Below are 21,389 nucleotides of genomic sequence, written 5' to 3'. Positions count from 1 at the left end.
GATGATGTGAGCTCGTGTGGGTGCTCACAAAGTGTGTCAGGGTTACTGAGAGCCAGGGACTTGGGCAGCTCTGGAGAAGGTACTTAGGAGGTGGGCTTCATTCTAACTACACTCACTCCAAGCTCTTTTGGTGAGCAGGAATCATAGAATCATAAAATCAATAAGGTTGGAAAAGACATCAAAGATCATCAAGTCCAACCTGTCACCCAAGACCTCATGACTACTAAACCAGGGCACCAAGTGCCACGACCAATCCCCTCTTGAACACCTTCAGGGACAGTGACTCCACCACCTCCCTGGGCAGCACATTCCAACGGCTAACAACTCTCTCTGGGAAGAACTTTCTCCTCACCTCCAGCCTAAACTTCCCCAGAAGTGGGCTTCATTCTAACTACACCCACTCTGAGCTCATTTGGTGAGAGGGAAAACACTTCCAGAATCAGATCCTCTCCTCTTTTCCACAGCCTCCTTGCAGAGCAGCTCTGCCTCTCCCTTGGTAACCACTAGCCTTTTTCTCTAGAGCACCAGAAACAAACGGAAAAACCCTCGAAATAAACTCCAGCAGAAAAACAGAAACAGTAACCATCCCTTTCAGAAAGAAATTACCCAAATAACAGAACTTTGTGAACTGGATAATTTCTCACAGTAGTGACAAACCACAGCAGTCAAACCACAGGAGAGCCATGTCCCAGCCAACTGACAGAGCTAAGAAACAGTCATTTGGGGAAACTCCTGGCCAGCTCCATTCTTGGAGGAACGCTACTGAGATCAGCACTACGACAACAAAGACTGATTTGGCCCCCATTCTTCCTGTCTCTTGCCTCTCATCACCACTTTAGTAACAAATAAACAATTTTTTTAAAGCTTCAGACAAAGGCCACAAGGGGATAAAGAGTCCCACAAGGGGATAAAAAGTCACACAAGCAGGAACCCCCCTGTCCTTTGCCTGTATCTTTGCAAATGTTTAGGCTTTGGGTTAACAGCATCACCTATCTCAGACTAAAGAAAACACCTCGTGGGCTTGCTTTTGTCATTGCTAGCTGAAGAGCATCGAATCATGGAGTCATTAAGGTTGGAAAAGGCCTTTAAGATCATTCAGTGCATCCATCAAGCCAACACCACCATGGCCGTTAAACCACGTCCCCAGGTGCCATGGCCACAGTTTCTTGAACACCTCCAGGGATGGGGACTCCACCACCTCCCTGGGCAGCCTATTACAATTCCTGACCACTCTTGCAGCAAATAAATGTTTTCTAATGTCCAGCCTAAACCTCCCCTGGTGCAACTTGAGGCCATTTCCTCTCATGCTATCACTTGATACTAGGAAAAAGAGATTGACCCCCAACTTATCATAACCTCTTTTCAGGGAGCTGTAGAGAGCCATAATGGTACTTCAGGACATGGTTTAGTGGCCATGGTGGTGTTGGGCTGATGGTTGGACCTGATGATCTTAGAGGTTATTTCCAATCATAACGATTCTATGACTCTCTGTGGCAAATTTAGGAAATAATCCTCACCAAAGCTGAAAGGACAGATGAAAAGCTGGAGGATGGGCTGTGTGAATGAGAGAGAGCCTGCTAGATGTTTTAGCAGCTCAAAAGACCAACCAATGCTTGGAAAAAACTGTGGTGATTTATCAAGCCCAGAAGACACTGTCCAGCCTGGCTCACTGCAAGGTGAGCACATGAGAAATTAAACCTATCTGAGCAACACAGGACCACAACACAGGGCTGCAGTAAGGCCCTACACTTCGTGTCAGCAGTCTCTGCTTTTCTGTCCCAGATAGGAAGGGTCCTGCAGTCATCAGCATCCCCCTGAGCCAGCTGTAGCCAGGAGCTCCCCAGGGCTCCCTGTGCAGTGGGGTTTCCCTCTCATCACCCACACGCTCACACCTGCTCTAGCTGCTGCCCTTCCCAGCCCTTCTGCTGCCACAGCTCCTGCCTGCTGAGCGGTGGGAAGGACAGGGCAGACACAGCTGGCTCCCTGCCAGCCGGGGACTCCCTGCCATCAGCAGAGCAACGCTGCCCTGCCCCCAGCAGACAACTTGCCTCCAACTCCAATTTCTTTAGCTCCAGTAATGGCAGAAAGGGAGCTGAGCCAAGGCTGGAGAGGGCTGTCTTGTGAGCCTGTGCTTGTCATATCTTTCTTTACTTGGTGTTTTCTCCAATGACTAATACCCTCTTCAAGAGCTTCCATGAGATGTAAACTACTCTAAGATGCAAACTGCTGGAGGTAGCAAGAACCCCTCACAAGAATCTCACTTCATGAGGGCACAGCAAATGAAAAAAAATGAAGGGAAAAAAAAACAACTAAAAACCCAACGGTGCTGTGCTTCAGCTTTCCAGAAATAGGGAGGGAGGAGAAGATGAAGTATTTCAAATCTAACTTTGTGAAAATATACTCAGTGAGCTCCAGCCAAGATCTGAACATGCTTCTTTTGCTTTAACCAGTTAGTGGCATGACAGGGTTCAGCAGGGACACTGCAGCAGTCACTGGGCCTCTGATGCAATTTTTGTGTTATCTCCAGCTAGCCAATGAACCCAGCCAAGAGGGCTGTGTGAGGAAATGGCCTCAAGTTGCACCAGGGGAGGTTTAGGTTGGAGATCAGGAAAGATTTTGTTGCTGCAAGAGTGGTGAGGCATTGGAACAGGCTGCCCAGGGAGGTGGTGGAGTCCCCATCCCTGCAGGTGTTCAAGAACCATGTGGCCATGGCACTGTTGGACATGGGTTTAGTGGGCATGGTGGTGTTGGGTTGATGGTTGGACTGGATGATCTCATGGTTTTTTTCCACCCTTCATGATTCCATGACAGAGGCTGGCAAATCAGTACAGAGGAGCTGGTCACTACCTTGCACCCAGGATGCTAAGCACACCCAAGGAAGAGGAGCTGCTAGCACTCAGCATTTCTGGCAATCAGACCCTAATCCCTCCACTTTTAGCCCTTCCTTCATCACTGCAGGTAGCACAGCTAATTCAAATTCAGGTGGCGACTGCCTTCAACCAGTGTTTGTATATCCCCACCCAGGGAGTCAGGAACTTCCTGGCTTGCTCTCAAATTAGTATTTCATTTCAAATTTTGTGCTGACTTGGTGGGAGGGCATTTGGCATCACATTTTCACGTTGCTTCACACTACTTACAGGGTAATTTAGTTACTTCATCTTTCTTTCTCTTCCAAACCCTAATGCGAAAGGTTTTAATGCCAAGCAGCATGAAGGTCAGAACAATCCGGAAGTCAAAACAGCTGCCACAGTATGAGTTCAAGCACAACAGACATCCCATCTGTATTTCATGGTGCACCTTAATAACAATCAATAAGACATTAAAGTTAGTGCTGAGCAGACTACAAAGAGGCCATCTGAGTTACGCCTCTGCCTTGCAGCCCGCACTAGGTGTGCAGGAACCAGTCTGCACCAGCAGATGACCATCTGGAGTAGGTACTTGCAGGTAGGATGAGCCATGGCTGTGCTTTGGGTCAACAAAGAGTTAACTGCCCACGGGCTCCTGCAGCCCAGGTCGCTGTGCAGAGCAGTAAAGCTGGGAGAGCAATAAGAGGCAGATGGCTGAAGAGACAGGCAGTGTGACACCAGGACAAGCTGGGTGCTTCCTCCCTTTGCTCTCCTGGTATGAGGGGAAATAAATACTCCCATGGGGTAATCCAGAGCTGGAGTGTTTTCCTCTGGGATAACTGAGCAGGAAGTGGCCTAACCAGTTAATGTAGGCACCTAACAGAGGCAAAAAAAGCCAGGGACCAAAAATTGATGGGGACAGACAGCAAACTGGAGGAGCTAACTGGTCACTGAACAGAGCCAAAGTTACCTCTGGAAATACAAGTTACCATGGGTGTCCCTGACCATGGCAGGGGGATTACAGCTGGACTCAGTGATCACAGAATACATCTTCATCTTTAAGATCTTTTCCAACCTTAATTATTCCCTTCCAGCCCAAACCATTCTATGATTGTAACATCAAGCTAGGATTCATTTTGCAGAGGATATGAACAAATTCACACCAGACAAGACCAGCCAAAGAACCACAGAATCATAGAATTGCTTTGGTTGGAAAAGACCTCCAAGATCATCAAGTCCAACTGTTGACCTAACACCACCATGGGCATTAAACCACATCCCAAAGTGCCGTGAAGGACACCATTGGGAATACCAGAGAGGTCTGAAGCTACACACGCAGGTGAAAGCCAGTGTTGACAAATGAACCCAAGCAAATGCGTGTCAGGAGGAATCATTTGAAGCTGTGCATCAAACAATCCTGTTACTGTTGTCTAAGTTAACCTTAACCACACCATGATGGAGAGTGTGGGAAGTCACATGCAATGAAAGGCAACATCTTCCCAGCACAGAACACAACAGGATTTCTTTAAAGTAGATAATACAGAATCATAGCACAGGTAAGGCTGGAAGGGACCTTGAAGATTGATTCATAGATTCATAGAATGGTTTAGGTTGGAAGGGAGCCCTGAAGATTCATGCCCTAATGATTCTGGAAGGATGGTAAAGCAAGCAAGACCTCTTGTGAGACCTCACCTCCAATACTGCCTCCAGTTCTGACATCCCCAGCATAAGAAGGACACAGAGCTGTTGGGGTGAGTCCAGAGGAGACCACAAAGATAATCCAGATGCTGGAGCACCTCTGCTGTGAAGAGAGGCTGAGGGAGCTGGGGATGTTCAGCCTAGAGAACAGAAGATTCTTGGGGGGACCTTAGAGCTGCCTTCCAATAGCTGAAGGGATCCTCCAGGAAGGCTACAGAGGGACTTTTCCCGAGGGTGTCTAGAGACAGGACAAGGGGGAATGGTTTGAAGCGGAGGGGCAGCAGGGTTAGATGGATCTGAGGAGGAAGCTCTTCAGTTTAAGGGTGGTGAGACTCTGGAACAGGAACTGTGGATGCCTCCTCCCTGGAGATGTTCAAGGCCAGGCTGGATGAGGCCTTGAGCAGCTGAGTCTAGTTGAGAGGTGTCCCTTCCTGTGGTGGGGAGGTTGGAGTTGATGATCTCTGGGGTCCCTTCCAACCTGAGCCATTCTAGGATGCTGTGACCTTTCTTGTTCTGCTACCAGATGAGTAAACAAACCAGACTTAATAACCTAGATGAATGAAAGCAATTTAGAAAAGCCGCAATGTATGAGCTCCTTTTCGTGCCACATTATTTCACAGTTGCCCATGAAAGAATTTTTCTTTGCTCTGCTCTGAGGAGCAGTTGTTGTTAGCCAGTCTGGGGTGAAAAGATTAGATAAGGTGGAGTGATGGTCTAATTTACTGTGATAGGACAATGATTGCATACTTGGCCTGTTCATGCGGTGTGGCTTCTAACCCAGCACTCTCCTGTTATGGGCAATTCCTGGAAGAGGTGTGCTTGACTGACTTTATTTACAAGTATGTTTTTCATTGGCACAGGTTGGAAAGATACCTCATGATTGTGTAAGTCAGAAACAGCTCCAAAGAAGAAATATTCTTTACACCCAGACCAAGTCCTGATCATTTCAGCCCTGAAAGTGTCTCTGAGAAGATTACGAGTAACTGGGAGAGGGCAATTAGAACAGGAATGAAAATCCAGGCTTGACTCCATCAGACATTAACATATAGGGAGCTGTGTACAGGTGACAGCAGCAGCCCCAGGTCTGTATGGGCACCCAGAGTTTTAAACTCTCCTCATGCTCCTGGAAATGTACATTTTCATTAGCACTCACACCTGCTTTTTTGCTTCCATCCATGCACCCCTGTGCAGGAAATCCAGCCTCCAACACCTGTGGCTTCCTCCCTAATCTCTGGCTCTCAGGAATGTCAACAGACTCCATCTCAAACTGCTTTCTGCCATTACCAAATGCTCTGTTAATGCATGTACAGAGAAATACAGACAGAGGGAAAGGCAGATACTCCTTCACATATGGGAAGAAATTAAGTGGTATGACCAATTACATTTCTACAAAGTCTATTTAGGCTGCCAAACATATTGGGGTCCAACCTCTTACTTACTCCTGCTCACTTAGAGACACACTTCCTTTTTCCCCAAGGCCATGCTCTGTTTCATACTCCAGACAGCATCGAGCTAACTTTCTGTATCTATTAGGGCAAACAACTACTAGAAGTAAAGGAGAGACATCTGTTTAGTTCCCGTTGTGAACAAGTGAGGCACAAGGCTTTTAAATCTGCAGAGCACAACATCTGAGTGAACTGGGATCCAGGCTTGAGCATGAGATTTCAGAGTTCTCCTTTTATTGATCACCAGCTCAGCTTTCTTCTTTATCCTAACTAATATAGCAGCCACATGATTCTTCAAGCCCAGCACAGCTCCCTGTCCTTCTCTACCCCAAAATGCTTTAGGTGAACCTTCTCATCTGTTTGATACTTCTGAGGTAGCTGAGGTAACAGAATTTGAACTTTTCAGTGGAGAACTCATGAAAGCAAAGAAACACCTAAGCAAGACTCCTGGATCCTATCTGTAATGTGAGTCATAGATGATCCCACAAACCTATTCTTGCTTTTCAATACATGAAAAAAAAAAATTAGAAAATTCAAAGAGACCTCAAAGTGATGAACTGAAAAAGGATCTGGTCTGCCTCAGAAATACCCATCAGGAGTCCTAATGACTAATTCTGAAGACTTTTATCCCTTGAGTTCTATCAATCACAGCAATTCAAAGTCTCTTGAAGATACTGGTGAAGCCTGCCGTGTCACACGAAATACCAGTGGGCACAGGGCCATGGAGACAGAGCACACTGACAGTATATTCCCTTCAGCTACAAGGCTGCCTTAGCAAGCCAAAAAACTGCCAAGGGATATCCTCAGCTTGCGTACAGCCTGTCAGACTATGCAGGGTCCTACACCTGGGTCAGGGCTATTCCAAGCACAATACAGGCTGGGCAAGAAGTGGATCAAGAGCAGCCCTGTAGAGAAGGACTTGGGAGTACTGGTCTATGAGAAACTGAGTACAAGCTGGCAATGATCGCTCCCAGCCCAGAGAGCCAACCCTGTCCTGGGCTGCATCAGGAGAAGTGTTAACCAGCAGGGCAAGGGAGGGGATTCTCCCTCTCTGCTTTGCGCTCCGAGACCCCACCTGAAGCACCTTGTTCAGTTTTGGGGCTCACAACACAAAAGAAGACACAGACCTGCTTGAGTGAGTCCAGAGGAAGGCCAGGAAGATAATCTGAGGGATGGAGCATCTCTCCTATGAGGAGAGACTAAGGGAGCTGGAGCCTGAAAAAGCCTGGCTGTTGAGCCCGGAGAAGAGAAGGCTGCAGGCTGACCTTAAAGTGGCCTTCCAGTGCTTAAAGAGAGCCTTCAGGAAAGCTGGAGAGAGGCTCTTTGTCAGGCAATGTAGTGACAGGATGAGGGGTAACGGTTCTAAACTGAAAGATGGCAGATTTAGACTGGAGATTGGGAAGAAATTCTTTAGTGTGGAGGTGGTGAGACACTGGAACTGGTTGCCCAGAGAAGTTGTAGAAGTCCTCTCCCTAGAAGTGCTCAAGGCCAGGTTGGATGAGGCTTTGAGCAACCTGAGCTAATGGAAGGTGTCCCTGTCCATGGCAGAGGGGTCAGAACTGGATGTCCCTTCCAACCCAACCCATTCTTTGTGTCTATGATTTCTGAGATGCATCTGCAGCAGAATTAGTCCCAGGGGTCAAGAGTAGTGTTTTCAAACCTGCCCAATGACTCCAGGTCACAGATCTGGTAAAATTAGTTTGAAACTATTTTTCGTGGCCTGTTATCTTTGTCATCTGAGAGCTGACTTCAGAAGATCCTGCTCTGATATATCCCAGCAGGGCCCTGCCTTCCTCCTGGGTCAAAGATTTTGAGTCACAGAAGTTCCTGGACAAATAAGGACATAAGGTTTTCAGAAACACTTGCAGTTTGGCCTCATTTTTTTTTTTTTCATTCCACCAGCTTCACTCTTCCTGATTTCCAGTCATTCATTAGCTGCACACATATCTGCAAATGCCAGAGGGTGTTTCCAAAATAGCAACATCTAGATATTGAAAGCTGTCTCATTGCAGTATTAAAGCAAGCTTTTTTCCATGCTCTCATCACCAGCAGACACAAAGAGCAAGAATACCAAGGTCCTCCTTAGACTTTCATTGTTCTAGCTGTAAAAATATCAAGCTTCTAATCATTCACCAAATGTTTCTTCAATTAGAAAACTTCAGTATTTTGGCCTCAATCTATGTCCCAGCCAGCCAGTTTTTGTCTAGGTTGCACGGGGAGATAGGAACATCGTTGTTTGAAGGGAATGAAGCCGTGTCGGGGGAAGTGCAGACTGGACAGCAGGAAAAGGTTCTTCACTGAGAGGCTCAGTCACTGGAACAAGCTCCCCAGGGAAGTGGTCACAGCACCAAGCCTGCCAGAGTTCAAGGAGTACTCTTAGGATTATAGTTTATTTTCAGGTGAGAGGCAGGGAGTTGGACAAGGTGACATGGATCATCGGAAGTGTCTGCTGAAGTTCTGCTAAGAAGAATTTCCACTGCAAGCACTTGTTTTACACAGGTCGTCTCAACAGGACTGGTCTTCAGCTTCCTCTGAATAAGGGTGACCTATTTTTCTATAAAGCCTTTGGGCAAAAACTATTCCTGAACAGCAGCTTTTGTGCTGCCTCTCTGGTTAGAGGTGGCTCCATGGTTCTCTCAAGAAGCACTGCAAGGAGGTGGCATATGTTCTCCTTCCTTGGGAGAGCTTTAAGGAAGAACTGAGATTACAAATAAACACTCTCCTTTGGGCAGACTCCAGAACACTGACCTCCTACACTTGGATCACAACTCCATGAATGCTCCAGGCTTGGGACAGAGTGGCTGGGAACTGCCCAGCGGAGAAAGACCTGGGGGTGTTGATCAGCAGCTGGCTGAAGATGAGCCAGGGTGTGCCCAGGTGGCCAAGAAGGCCACCAGCATCCTGGCCTGGATCAGCAAGGGTGTGGCCAGCAGGAACAGGGCAGAGATTGTTCCCTTTTACTCAGCAATGGGGAGGCCACACCTTGAGTCCTGGGATCAGTTTTGGGGCCCTCACTCCAAGAAGGTCATTGAGGTGCTGGAGCACATCCAGAGAAAGACAACAGAGCTGGGGAAGCATCTGGAGAACAGGGCTGGTGAGGAGCAGCTGAGGGAACTGGGGTTGACTAGTCTGGAGAAGAGGAGGTTGAGGGGAGACCTTCTGGCTCTCTATAACTCTGTGCAAGGAGGTCAGAGCCAGAGGGGGATTGGTCTCTTCTACCTAGTAACAAGTGACAGAATGAGAGGAAATGGCCTCAGTTTGTGCCAGGGAAAGTTTACGTTGGATATTAAAAGAAAATTGACTGCAAGGGTTCTCAGCCACAGGAAGAGGCTCCCCAGGGAGGTGGTTGAATCCCCATCCTTGGTGGTGTTTCAAAGAGGCAGAGATGTGGTGCTGAGGGCCATGGTGTAACCCCAGCCTTGGTAGAGTCAGAGAATGGTTGGACTGGATGATCTGAAAGGCCTTTTCCAACCCAAACAATTCCACATGCTGGGCTGCCTGCACTTGACCCAGCTGCTGTATCTGAGCTGTGTGAGCCAGGGTCACAGCCTGGCTTGCCGAACGCCCTGGGTTAGCAGCTCTGAAATAATGGCACTGTTTGGTTTTGTTTGTTGGGCAACTCACGTGGTCACACATGCCCTTTTGCTGCATTACTCTGAGGTGTATCTGCTGACATCACCACGCAGAGTGTAGCTCCCTACTCACACAGAGGAGCATTGCTCACACTCCTCCTATATGACAAAACCATTTTTTTTGTCCTATTTTTGTCACTGCACAAGGCTGCCCCAGGCATGGGAATCTGCACACTTCATCATTCAAGGACTACCTCTGCTCAAGTCTTGTTTCCTTCAATGCCCCCTGCCTTTAAAAGCTAAAGATTATCTTAATGCCTTCCCCCCCACAGGGACAGTTTCCCCTGAGGCTATGCTGCAAAACCCTCCCTGTGTCTGCCTGCTGCGGAGCTGCAGGGCTGGCACCTTCTGCTGCAGACCAAGGGGGTCATTTCCATGACATCCTCCTTTAGGGCTGCCCACAAAGCAAAGGTCTTAGGGCTCTTAGCAGAGCTTCGCTTTACAGATCAGCACAAGGATGTGTGACCATCATTCTGCAGATCTGCCTGGATGAAGTACACCAGCCCAGCAGGCAGACCAGCAGGATCACACACCACCACAAGCTACCACTTGTAATTTATGTTTTGTTAACACAAAAGAAGGCTGAGAGGGGACCTCATCGGTGTCTATCAATATCTGAGGGGTGGGGGTGAAGGTGAAGGTGGTGGTGTGAAGGTGAAGGTGGTGGTGTGCTCTTTTTGGTGGTGCCCAGTGATAGGACAAGGAACAACAGATACAAGCTGGAACACAGAAAGTTCCACCACAACATGAGGAGAAACTTCTTCACTGTGAGGGTGCTGGAGCCCTGGAGCAGGCTGCCAGAGAGGTTGTGGAGTCTCCTTTCTTGGAGACTTTCACAACCTGTGTTCCTGTGTGACCTGCCCTGGATGCTCCGGCTCAGGCAGCGAGGTTGGACTCAATGATCTCTGGAAGTCCCTTCCAACCCCTAACATTCTCTGATTCTGTGATACCCACACTTACATAACTGCTACCTACTTCCTGGTGCACTTCCATTGCTTTGCCCACAAACACAGACATGGAAGTTTATCTAATGAAATGTCTCCTGGATTGTGCCCAATCCTTGCCAAAACCACTGGCATTGCTACTATGCACACCAGTATTCCCCCTTCCGTACAAAACTTGGCTGGAGCATTGCTCCACTGGTGCAATGCAAGAAATCAATTTGTCTGTCTAGCAAGATACACACACAGCCCATGTCCAACCTCCTGCACTCAGCAGGGACACCTCCAACTAGATCAGGCTGTCCAGGGACATATCCAGTCTGAGCTTGAATGTCTCCAGGGACAGGGCCTCAACCACATCCCTGGGCAACCTGTTCCAGTATTTCACCACTCTCATTGTGCAGAACTTCCTCCTGGTGTCCAGCCTAACTCTGCCCTGCTCCAGTTTCAAACCATTACCCCTTGTCCTATCCCCACAGGCCCTTCTGAACAGTCCCTCCCCAGACTTCCTGTAGGTCCCCTTCAGATATTGAAACGCAGCTCTAAGGTGTCCCTGGAGCCTTCTCCAGGCTGAACAGCCCCAACTCTCTCACCCTGTCCTGACAGGAAAGCTGCTCCAGCCCTCGGATCGTTTTTGTGGCCTCCTCTGGACCCACTCTGTCAAGTTCATGTATCTCTTGTGTTGGGGGTCCCACAGCTGGATACAGTACTCCAGGTGAGGTCTCACCAGAGCAGAGATCCATGTATCAAACTGCTCAGAGCCCAGTCCTGAGCACACAAGGTCTCTAGAAGGTTCCACTCCCATCGGCTCTCCAGTAATTCCCCCAGTTCTGGCATTTTGTCTGCGAGGACTGAGAAATGCAGAAACTGAGGGGAAGTTTCCCCTAAGTCACTTAGCAAAAGCACAAGCAGAGCTGAAGTACTCAGGAGCGTGCCAACACCAACCTCCCCAGTCACATTTCAGGGGGAGGTTTCTGTGCCTATTCTTAAATACATGAAAGAGACAGAGGAGAAAAACCCCACCTGGGAGAGTCTGGTAACCTGCAATCACAGTGCTGGAGAAGACACCTGTGGTGAGTTACCTAAGAATAGCTACAACCTCCTAAGGGTAACAACAAAATCTGTACTGCAAGGCTGAGAGGGAGTGGCTGCTAAATGCAGAGCTGAGATCTATTCATGCACATCTGCAGCTGCACTCCCACTGCCCTAATGCTCACACACACTGCACGCTGCAGCTCCACTCTGCAGCTCGGCCAGAAATAATTACACATTTCTCTTAATGCCAGAGTGAAAGAACTCCAGGCACAAACCCCAGCTGTTACCCAGCCATGTTCTGTATTGAGCCTGCTGAATAAATGAGGCTGATCTGCTCAGTACTGCTTCTCCTCACTCTTCCTGCTCTGGATCCACCAGTCAGACTGCACATTGCGAGCCATGTCCAAACTGCCCTTTCAAAGAGAAGCCTTTGCAAGCCATGTGCAACCTGTCCTTTCAAAGAGAAGCCTTTGCAAGCCATGTGCAACCTGTCTTTTCAAAGAGAAGCCTCTGCAAGCCATGTCCAAACTGTCCTTTCAAAGAGAAGCCTCCACAAGCCATGTCCAACCTGTCCTTTCAAAAAGAAGCCTCTGCAAGCCATGTCCAACCTGTCCTTTCCAAGAGAAGCCTCCACAAGCCATGTCCAACCTGTCCTTTCAAAAAGAAGCCTCTGCAAGCCATGTCCAACCTGTCCTTTCAAAGAGAAGCCTCTGCAAGCCATGTCCAAAGTGTCCTTTCAAAGAGAAGCCTCTGCAAGCCATGTCCGAAGTGTCCTTTTAGAGAGTGTCCTTTCACACTCCTCCTCCGGGACAGCATGCAGGCTGGGATCTTGGATGGCATTTCAATGCAGGCCATGGGAATTCCCTAAAGCACAGTCTGGTACCTTTTTGCTTTAGCAGTGTCCCACAAGCTGAATACAAAGCGTGCTGGTTTTCCCAAGGACCACTGGGTAGGGCTATCTGAGAATACCCAATTATGGAGACACAAAATAGCACATGAGAATTTCTTTCTCTACTATGATATTTAAAAACAATTCTAAAAGAGGGAAATATTCTTCTGCCAGCTGCCAGCTGGTTTTGTTCCAAGAAGTGTAGTTGTCTGTAGTGTCCAGGTCCCCCCAGCATAGGTGTAGGTGATGTACAGTTGACTACACAACGTGTTCTTGCAACAGTCATTTCCCCTTCTGAGTGCAAGCACAAGAGAACCCTCTGAATTACAGCAAGTAAAACTTGCAGTGGAAATTAAATTTCATAAAACATTTAAAGCCTTAAATGAAAGTACTATAAAAACTGAAATATCCTCTTCTGTGAGGTTTGTGCTCAGCAACAAAAGGGAATAACTTTTGTTTATCACTGGAAACAGCTTTCTTCACCTAACCAAACAAGAATAAGATTAAGCAAAGCATGTTTTGGCTCCTCAGATGTGCGGACATATTCCAATTTCCTTTCCACAATGATTTTTATGCAAATCAATGCTGCACAATCTCCTGACCTCTTTTACCATCATACTGGGACAATGACAGTTCAATAATTGGACTGGCACATATCTAGGATATTTGATTTTAAATTAAAAAGTTAGTGCAGGACAATTGCAATGAAAAGAATGTGGCTTTCTGCTAATTCTGGACTGATGGAGTATCAACATTTCATGCCAAACAGAGTAAAGCAAACAAAGTGATGGGGGCTCTTAGTCCATTCGCGTCCCTGTGCATACACTTCACACACCACCCCCACACCACCCCCCTCCAGTTGCTAATTCCTAACAACGATGCTTTCATCCAGAACAAGGATAATGAGAAAAACCCAAGCAGTGCTCCCTGGGGAACTGTTACACTAAAAGTTACCTAAGGACTAAATCCCACTTGTGCCTCCTGCACGTGATAAAGAAGAGCAAAGCGTTCAATCTCCCTGGCTGATTTAAAACCCAAATATGCAAACAGCATTGCGGAATCCAGACAGGCTCTTCTGCTTCACTGAGGGCAGATGCAGGGGGGGGGGAATAAAACAAACCAAACCTAGTCTAATTAAGCTTTTGACTTTGAACCAGCAGAGAAGAGGACATCTTGCTTTACAAAAGCCATGCCTAAGCCCAGCTGAAGGGCAGGTGCTGCGTGGTATTTGCATTTCCTGTAGAGGATGCTAGCTAGCAGGACCAAGCAGTTGACCATGAAAATTCTTGGCCCTAAGTGACCCAAGGACAGACCATAAATCCATCCTATAAAATATGGTAAAAGCCCCATTTGTTCTCCCACCCTTTCAATATGTGATGTTGCACATTTGTGATTATCTCATTTTATTGGGCTCTTTAGAAAGCTGTTTATGATCATTTGTGGCCGAAACAAAGGCTCGTTGTAAAAGTCTTTTTTAAATAAGTTGGAAGGTCAATATGAAACAAAGGGCACCACTTTCATGACTGCTACATGCAGGCTCTGCTGGTGTGTGCAATATTACAATGCATGTCAGCAGAGGGCTCGAGTCCCAGCTAATTACAAAGCTAACCTAGAAGGGGACTGCATTAGCAGCCCAAGACATTCCTGCCCAGTTGCATGCATCTGAAAACAGAAAGACACACTTGTGCTGAAACTTCATGAGCTTGGCAAAAACTGTGAGGGCCAGATTCTCCTCACACATAGACACAAAGCTCTGCTGTACACTTCTGAGCATCTGAGTCTTTGTTTATTCAGCCAGCCTCCATCAGATAAAGCTCACCATTGGGGCTGACTAATTTGCCCTGTTCTTTGTGGTACCTACAGCTCAGTAACACAATTACTGTGAGGAGGAAAAAGAATACTGCTGATCTACAAACACAAGGTCTGAAGGAGACAATCGGCCTGCTCTGCCAGGTTGAAAATGTTAATGCTTGCTGCATTCCACCCTGGGCAAGGAAGACAAGGACAGCCCTGACTGAAATTCTTCCTTATGGGTTCAAAGTGAAACGTTCTGGTAAAAAAATGAATGCGGCTTTGTTTGTTTCTTCAGCCATCGTTAGCAATAGACATCAGGGCATTCTGGGTTGGAGCCCATATGGAAAGATCATCAACACTTTCTGCTTCTGGGTCCTTTGCCAAAATACCATAACCCACATGCTTTTTACCTTAAAACATAAAAGAAAAGGTGTTGTTCTGGTCAAATAAAGAAATAATTTTTACTAGCATACGTCTAATGTTCAAGCTGCCTAAATCCTGCCAAAAACATTAAAACACCATCTGCAAAACAGATTTTCATTAAATTGATCAGTTTAAAGTTAAGAAGCTAGGCAGATGATGCTTTTGAGCTAACCTTTAACCTTTAACCTTCCTAAACTGAAATCGGGTCACTCCTTTTGGGCCATACCTTTGCCGTTTGAGAAAACAGAGAGGCAAAGTGATCTGTCCAAATTGAGCTGACAATCCGGGCATTAATAGTGTTACGGATCAATATTTTGTCAATAAAGGGGGAAACCAAGGTAGTTTTCACACAGCTGAGTATTAATCTGCTAACTGCTGCCTGTCACTTCCCCTGAGCTCCCCAAGAGTTGCAGATAGGATGTAAACTGCAGTAAACATCCAATATAGAAAGGAATGTCTGTTAAAGTTATCATCAGCTAATATTTATTGACAGGCCAACTTCAAATATCTATTTGTGAGTAGAAATCCATCGTGTTGTTCAGCTGCTTGGTTAACTAAAGCTTCTTCCCAGTCAATCCAGTCTACCTCACGCAAGGCTACCCTGTATTTATTTATCTATTTGAACTGTTTGGAAATGTATGTTATGAGCACGGGACATGATATTTATTGCAGTTCTCTGCAGCGAGAACTGTTTGACTAAGCTAGAAAACGGTTTCCTTAAGAGCAGTTCCAGCTGAGCAGGTCCAGAGAAGGGCAGCAAAGCTGGGGAAGGGTCTGGAGAACAGGGCTGGTGAGGAGCAACTGAGGGACCTGGGAGTGTTTAGTGTGGAGAAGAGGAGGTTGAGGGGAGACCTCATTGCTCTGTATAACTGCCTGAGAGGAGATTGGAGTGAGGTGGGGTTGGTCTCTTTTCCTCAGTATTGAGTGATAGATGGAGAGGAAACAGCCTGAAATTGTGACAAGGGAGGCTTAGGTTGGAGATCAGGAACAATTTCTTTGCTGCAAGAGTGGTCAGGAATTGGGACAGGCTACCCAGGGAGGTGGTGGAGTCCCCATCCCTGGAGGTGTTCAAGAAACATGTGGCCATGGCACTCTGGGACATGGTGGTGTTGGGTTGATGGTTGGATTGGTGACCTTAGAGGGCTTTTCCAACCAAACCAATTTCCCTGTACATTCTATCCCCAGAGACAGATGGCTGTCCTGCCTCAGCTTCCCCAGCCTGCAGCAGCCAAACTCATCCTCCTGCAGAATGAAACACACACTGTTCCTATAGAGGCCTTCTCTGTTTGCTTGTGGCATCACTGAATGCTTCTGGATGGACACTGCAAAGGACCAACCAAACTCCTGTGTGGTCTGAATTGCTAATACTGAGCCCCACGCTCCAAATTCTTTGGGAAATTCATTTGGGCCAAGCTGAGTTCACACCAGGTAAAACCATCTCTGTTCTGGTTCCTACCAGCTGTATTACCCCACCACTCGAATACTGCACTTCTGTAAGGAGCAATCAGGCCTTTTCTTTCTGAAATAACTTGGAAAACAGCTGAAGGTTTCACTTTGCCACATTTAGAACCTAACTCTGAAAGTGACATTTCAGTGCTGCCTAAAATTATACAGCATCAGAAGAGAAGCTCTGATCTTCATGGTGGCTTTAAAAGCTCTGGTTATGAAAAGACATGCTTTTATTCCATCACTAGTTAAGCACAGGAAGAGAAATCAAGCTGCTCTGGCAACATTTATAAAAGGAAAACTCACAAAACAATAACATTTAAATAAATATAAAGGACTCAAGAAGAAACTTTGAGGTCCTTGACAAAGTGAAGGAACAAAGTCCCAGATTCTTTTTTTCTGCGCTTTCAGATGGTTTTAGTATTAAAGTTTTTATTGCCAAACCATATCCACAGCACCTTAATTTTAAAAGAGTTGGAGGAGCTGCTTGAATATAAACACAACTCATGAATATTGGATATGGCTCCCAAGGCATCTATCTATTATTCATGCAAATTAATGTTCTTTTTTTTTTTTTCCCCTTCTTTAGGTGCTCCAAAAGTTTATCTGATGCATCAAGACTAAAGTTTACAACTCTCTTGGTGTCAACAGTTTCACCAAGAGCTGACAAAACCATCAAGCCTGCTAGCAGCTAACTTTAGAGGCTTCCAAAATCTCCTTTATTCCCACCCCGAGGCCTGGCTGCACACCAGCAAGGAGAAGTGAGGTTTGCTGGGTGACAGGCAGAGGCGTCACACTCTGTTCCGAAGCACACAGAATCACAGAATTGTCAGGGTAGGATGGGACCTCAAGGATCAACCAGTTCCAAACCCCCTGCTATGGGCAGGGATATCTTACACTACATCAGGTTGCCCAGAGCCACGTGCCACATACAGCCTGACCTTAAAATCTTCCAGGATGCCTCCCCGAGCAATCTGTTCCAGTTCCCTCATGGGGAAGAATTTCTTCCTAACATCCAATCTGAATCTACCCATTTCTAGTTTTGCTCCATTCCCCCCAGTCCTATTACTACCTGACACCCTAAAAAGTCCCTCCACAGCTTTCTTGTAGCCCCCTTCAGATACTGGAAGGCCACAAGAATGTCTCCTCAGAGTCTTCTCCAGACTGAACAGCCTCCAACTCCCTCAGTCTATCTCTGTAGCAGAGGTGCTCCAGCTCTCTGATCATCCTCATGGCCCTTCTCTGGACACCTTCCAGCACATCCAGATCTTTCCTGTAACAGAGCCTCTAGAGCTGGACACAGTGCTCCAGGTGTGGTCTCACCAGAGTGGAGTAGAGGGGGAGAATCACCTCCCTTGCCCTGCTGGCCACACTTCTCTTGATGCAGCCCAGGCTTTGGTTGGCTTTCTGGGCTGCAAGTGCACATCTAGAACTTGGGGGTGACTCGGTGCACATCATCATACTGCTTCCCCCAAACCTTAGCCAAGAATAATACCAATACCCCAACTGCTGGTATAAATGTCATTCCCCTCTTTCAAATTAGCCTTAAAATGACATTAGGTAAAAACAGTCCATGCCTGCTATCTGATTTCTGAGAGCTGTGAAACCTAGCAGGGCTCCAATTTCCAAGCTTCTCTAGGCAGTCCTGAGGGACAGAAACTTGTAAAAGCTGAGATTCTCACTAGCACCCCTAAGGAGAAGTCTTTAAAAGGCCAGCTATCAGGAGACATGACTTTTTTACTTGCTTTATCAATTCTGCAAAGCCAAAGGCAAGGTCCTGCACCTGGCTAGGGGCAATCCCAAACACAAATCCAGGCTGGATGGAGTGTGAATGGAGAGCAGAGCTGAGGAGAAGGACTTGGGGGTGCTGGGTGAGAAGAAGCTCAACAAGAGCCAGCAATGTGCACCTGCAGCCCAGAGACCAACCCTGTGCTGGGCTGCATCCCCAGCAGCGTGGGCAGTGGGCCAAGGGAGGGGATTCTGCCCCTCTGCTCTGCTGAGACCCCATCAGGACTCCTGTGTCCAGCTCTGCACCTCCCACACAAGAAGGACATGGAACTGTTGGAGCAGGCCCAGAGAAGGCCACAAAGATAATCAGAGGGCTGGAGCACCTCTCCTCTGGGGACAGGCTGAGAGAGTTGGGGCTGTTCAGCCTGGAGACGGGAAGGCTTCAGGGAGACCTCCAAGCAGTCTTCCAGTATTTGAAGGGGGCTAAAGGAGTGCTGAAGAGAGACTTTTTTACAAAGGCATGGAATGACAGGATAAGGGGTGATGGCTTCAACCTGGAAGAAACTGGATTTAAAGTCGTTATGAGGAAGAAAATCTTCCCCATGAGGGTGGTGAGGCCCTGGAACACGTTGCTCAGAGCAGCTGTGGAGCATTCAGAGTCAGGATGGATGGGGCCTTGAGCAACCTGCTCTAGGAGGTGTCCTTGCCCATGGAAAGAGTTGGAACTAGATGATCTTTCAGGTCCCTTCCAATCCAAACCATTCTATGGTTCTATAACTAATACCCAAATAGTTACCAGCAGTACACTTTCAACTGTCCTTCCATAGGGCAGGAGGGTGTTTAAGAGCTTATGCCTTTCTTCCCCCCTGGGATGTCTTTCATCCTAACAGCTTCAGAGGCTGAACTTAAAAAGGTTAGCAGTGGTCATATGCCACGTGTGACAGCTACACCACACACACCATGGAACTGCTCAACCTAACAAACCAGAATCTGGCAAAGCATCAGGTTCAGTGGCAGGACACTTGCAGTGATGAGGGCTAAGAGCTGAGACTTGCTCCCTTAGTGTGTTGAATCAGATGTTTTGTTGGACATGCTGCAAACCCAAACCTACTAGAATCAGTCAGGGTTGGAAGGGATCACAAGAATCATCTAGTTCCAACACCCCTGCCATGGGCAGGGACTCCTCACACTAGCTCAGGCTGGCCAGAGCCTCATCCAGCCTCATCCTGATCTTAAACACCTCCAGGGACAGGGCCTCAACCACCTCCCTGGACAACGCATTCCAGGGCTCCACCACTCTCATGGTGAAGAACTTCTTCCTCACATCCAATACAAATCTTCCCACAACACAGATTTCTCCAGGGACTGGGTTGAGTGTGTGAAGAGAGCAGATAGCTTCTACCTTGCAACTCCAGTGTTATGCCATAGCTTTATTTGAAAAAATCAGCAACTGGCATCTTATTCTGAACAGCTTCCAAAACTTTGGCAGTGAAACCATCTGAGGGAAGCCCTCTGCCTTGCCATTCTGTCTTGCCTTTCTGTGACATGGTTTGCAGCAGCATTTCTCTGAATGGTGGCCTTACAAACCAGATCATTGAAATGATCCAGAGAAAGAGATAGGGACCAGGAATATTTAACGTCCATCACTGGAGAAACCTGACTTAGGAGTGTGGTTCCACAACCAAGGTAACTGGAGGGAGCAAGAACCACTTCATGGATGCCAGGGAGCAGGCCCTTCTGAAGGCAGTTTTGCTGCTGAGGCAGGCTAGCTGTGACACTAGACTCTAAGCTCTTTTCAGAACAGAGCTTTGGATCTTAAGATAAAAACCAAACAAACACAAGCCATGAATAAGCACAAAAAATCCCACCCCTAGAGCTAAAGAAAAATCCAATTTCAATGAAGCACCTGGTGAAAAGAGCAGAGCAGCCAGCACTGGGACAAGCTTAGACTCAACCTGCTGCTGCTGCCATTCTTGTCCACAGCAGATCCACCAAGGCTTACAACTACCAGGTTGTAAACTAAAAACCCCTTCGTATTGCCTGGGCACCCTGTGCTAGCTCAGCACAACCAGTGGAACGTGGACAAACACCACAAAACAACAAGAAGTAACAAGAAATTTAAGCATTTCGTGCTTAAATTAGAGAAGTGCTGAGGGAGGCTCTTCCCTACTTGTTCTGCATGCACATTTGCAGCATCCTTGCTGCAACCCACAGATAACTCCTGATAGTTTAGTTATCACAGATTTCTAGTACAAATCAATAGGTAACACTTGCAAAATGGATTTTCTAATCATATTTAGAGCTTGTTACAGTGACTAATGGTTTGCAATATTTCCTGAATTTTTATATCCCCTAGACAAAAGAAGTTGTTGGTGGTTGTTGGTGGTGGTTTTTTTGGGGGGGAGTGGGTTATTTTGGGGTTTTGTTTGTTTGTTTGTTTTAATAAGTTATGAAGTTATTCATCTTGGAAATGAATATATTTTGTCCACCAACCAAGACAATCAAGCCCATCCAGTAAACATGCTGCAGAAAATAAGTTACCCCATAATTAAGGTTTGGAAAAAGGCATGACAAGTTGTGTAATAAACGGTATTCATCACTCCCACATATTCATTATAGCCACAGAGTTTTTTCCAGGAAAGATAAAAATATAGTTGCCGTTCTGCTAACATATTTATCTACACCACACTCTTTCATGCTTGTGAAAAAAATCATTACTGGCTTGGAAAAGAAGGGCAGACAAAAGGATGACAGTGCTTACTTTGGAATATCCCTGGTAATATCCCATGTGCTTACTGAAAATACCAATGTGAAATAACTTGGCTGTGATAGATCAGGGCTGCTAACAGACACACGTGCCGGAAAGTGATCGCCTTCCCTTATGCACTATGGAAACATCAGCATTGCCCATCACCTGCAACAAGCTTCTATTCAAAATGGAATTAGAAGATGCCAAGAGATGTAAAACCCCTCTGGTCATTTGTTGTGAGTGAACCTCTTTGGAAAAAGGCAAAAAAAAAAAAAAAAAGTAAAATCTGCCATTTTCTGTGTTCCCCCATCCAAAAGGGGCCCTGAGGTGAACCAGCACGGCTCCCCCAGAGCACTGCTCCCCAGGGGCACGGCTCCCCAGGAGCAGGGCTCCCCCAGAGCACTGCTCCCCAGGAGCACGGCTCCCTGCCACACCTGCATGGCTTTGGGTCAGCTCTACACACACTGGCCACACAACCAAAGGCTTTCTCAGCACCCAAACACTTCCTTTCTTGCTCTGCAGTGGCTGTCGGTGGCTTACCTTGTAGAGCTTCAGGGCGGCCTCATGCCTGTGGTTAGTGGTGTGCAAGCGCAATTTATCCACGCTGTTGGTGTAGTAGTCACAGGCGTTGCACTTGAGGTGAACTGGGTTGCCAATGGCAATGCACTTCAGCCTCCACTCGTTTGTTTTGCCCCCTTCTTTAATGTGAGCCACCAGTTGGTATTTCTGCATGTGTTTGTCAGTCTTGCAGTGGAGCTGGAAG

General features: G+C 47.0%; 1 protein-coding gene across 1 annotated transcript in view; it reads right to left on the bottom strand.

Moving 5' to 3' along the window:
• ZFHX4 (zinc finger homeobox 4) overlaps positions 1–21,389 on the bottom strand; it is a 183,025-nt gene that overhangs the window by 132,876 nt on the left and 28,760 nt on the right. Inside the window, exon 3 of the mRNA XM_054167486.1 lies at positions 21,167–21,389. This exon is cut by the window's right edge and continues 280 nt beyond it. Within this exon, the coding sequence (XP_054023461.1) occupies positions 21,167–21,389 (223 nt within the window). The remainder of the gene's footprint in view (positions 1–21,166) is intronic.

The sequence above is a fragment of the Dryobates pubescens genome, chromosome 14 (assembly GCF_014839835.1).
Source record: "Dryobates pubescens isolate bDryPub1 chromosome 14, bDryPub1.pri, whole genome shotgun sequence".
In the NCBI taxonomy this organism is placed as follows: Eukaryota; Metazoa; Chordata; class Aves; order Piciformes; family Picidae; genus Dryobates; species Dryobates pubescens.
This window is presented reverse-complemented; position numbering and strand designations above follow the sequence as displayed.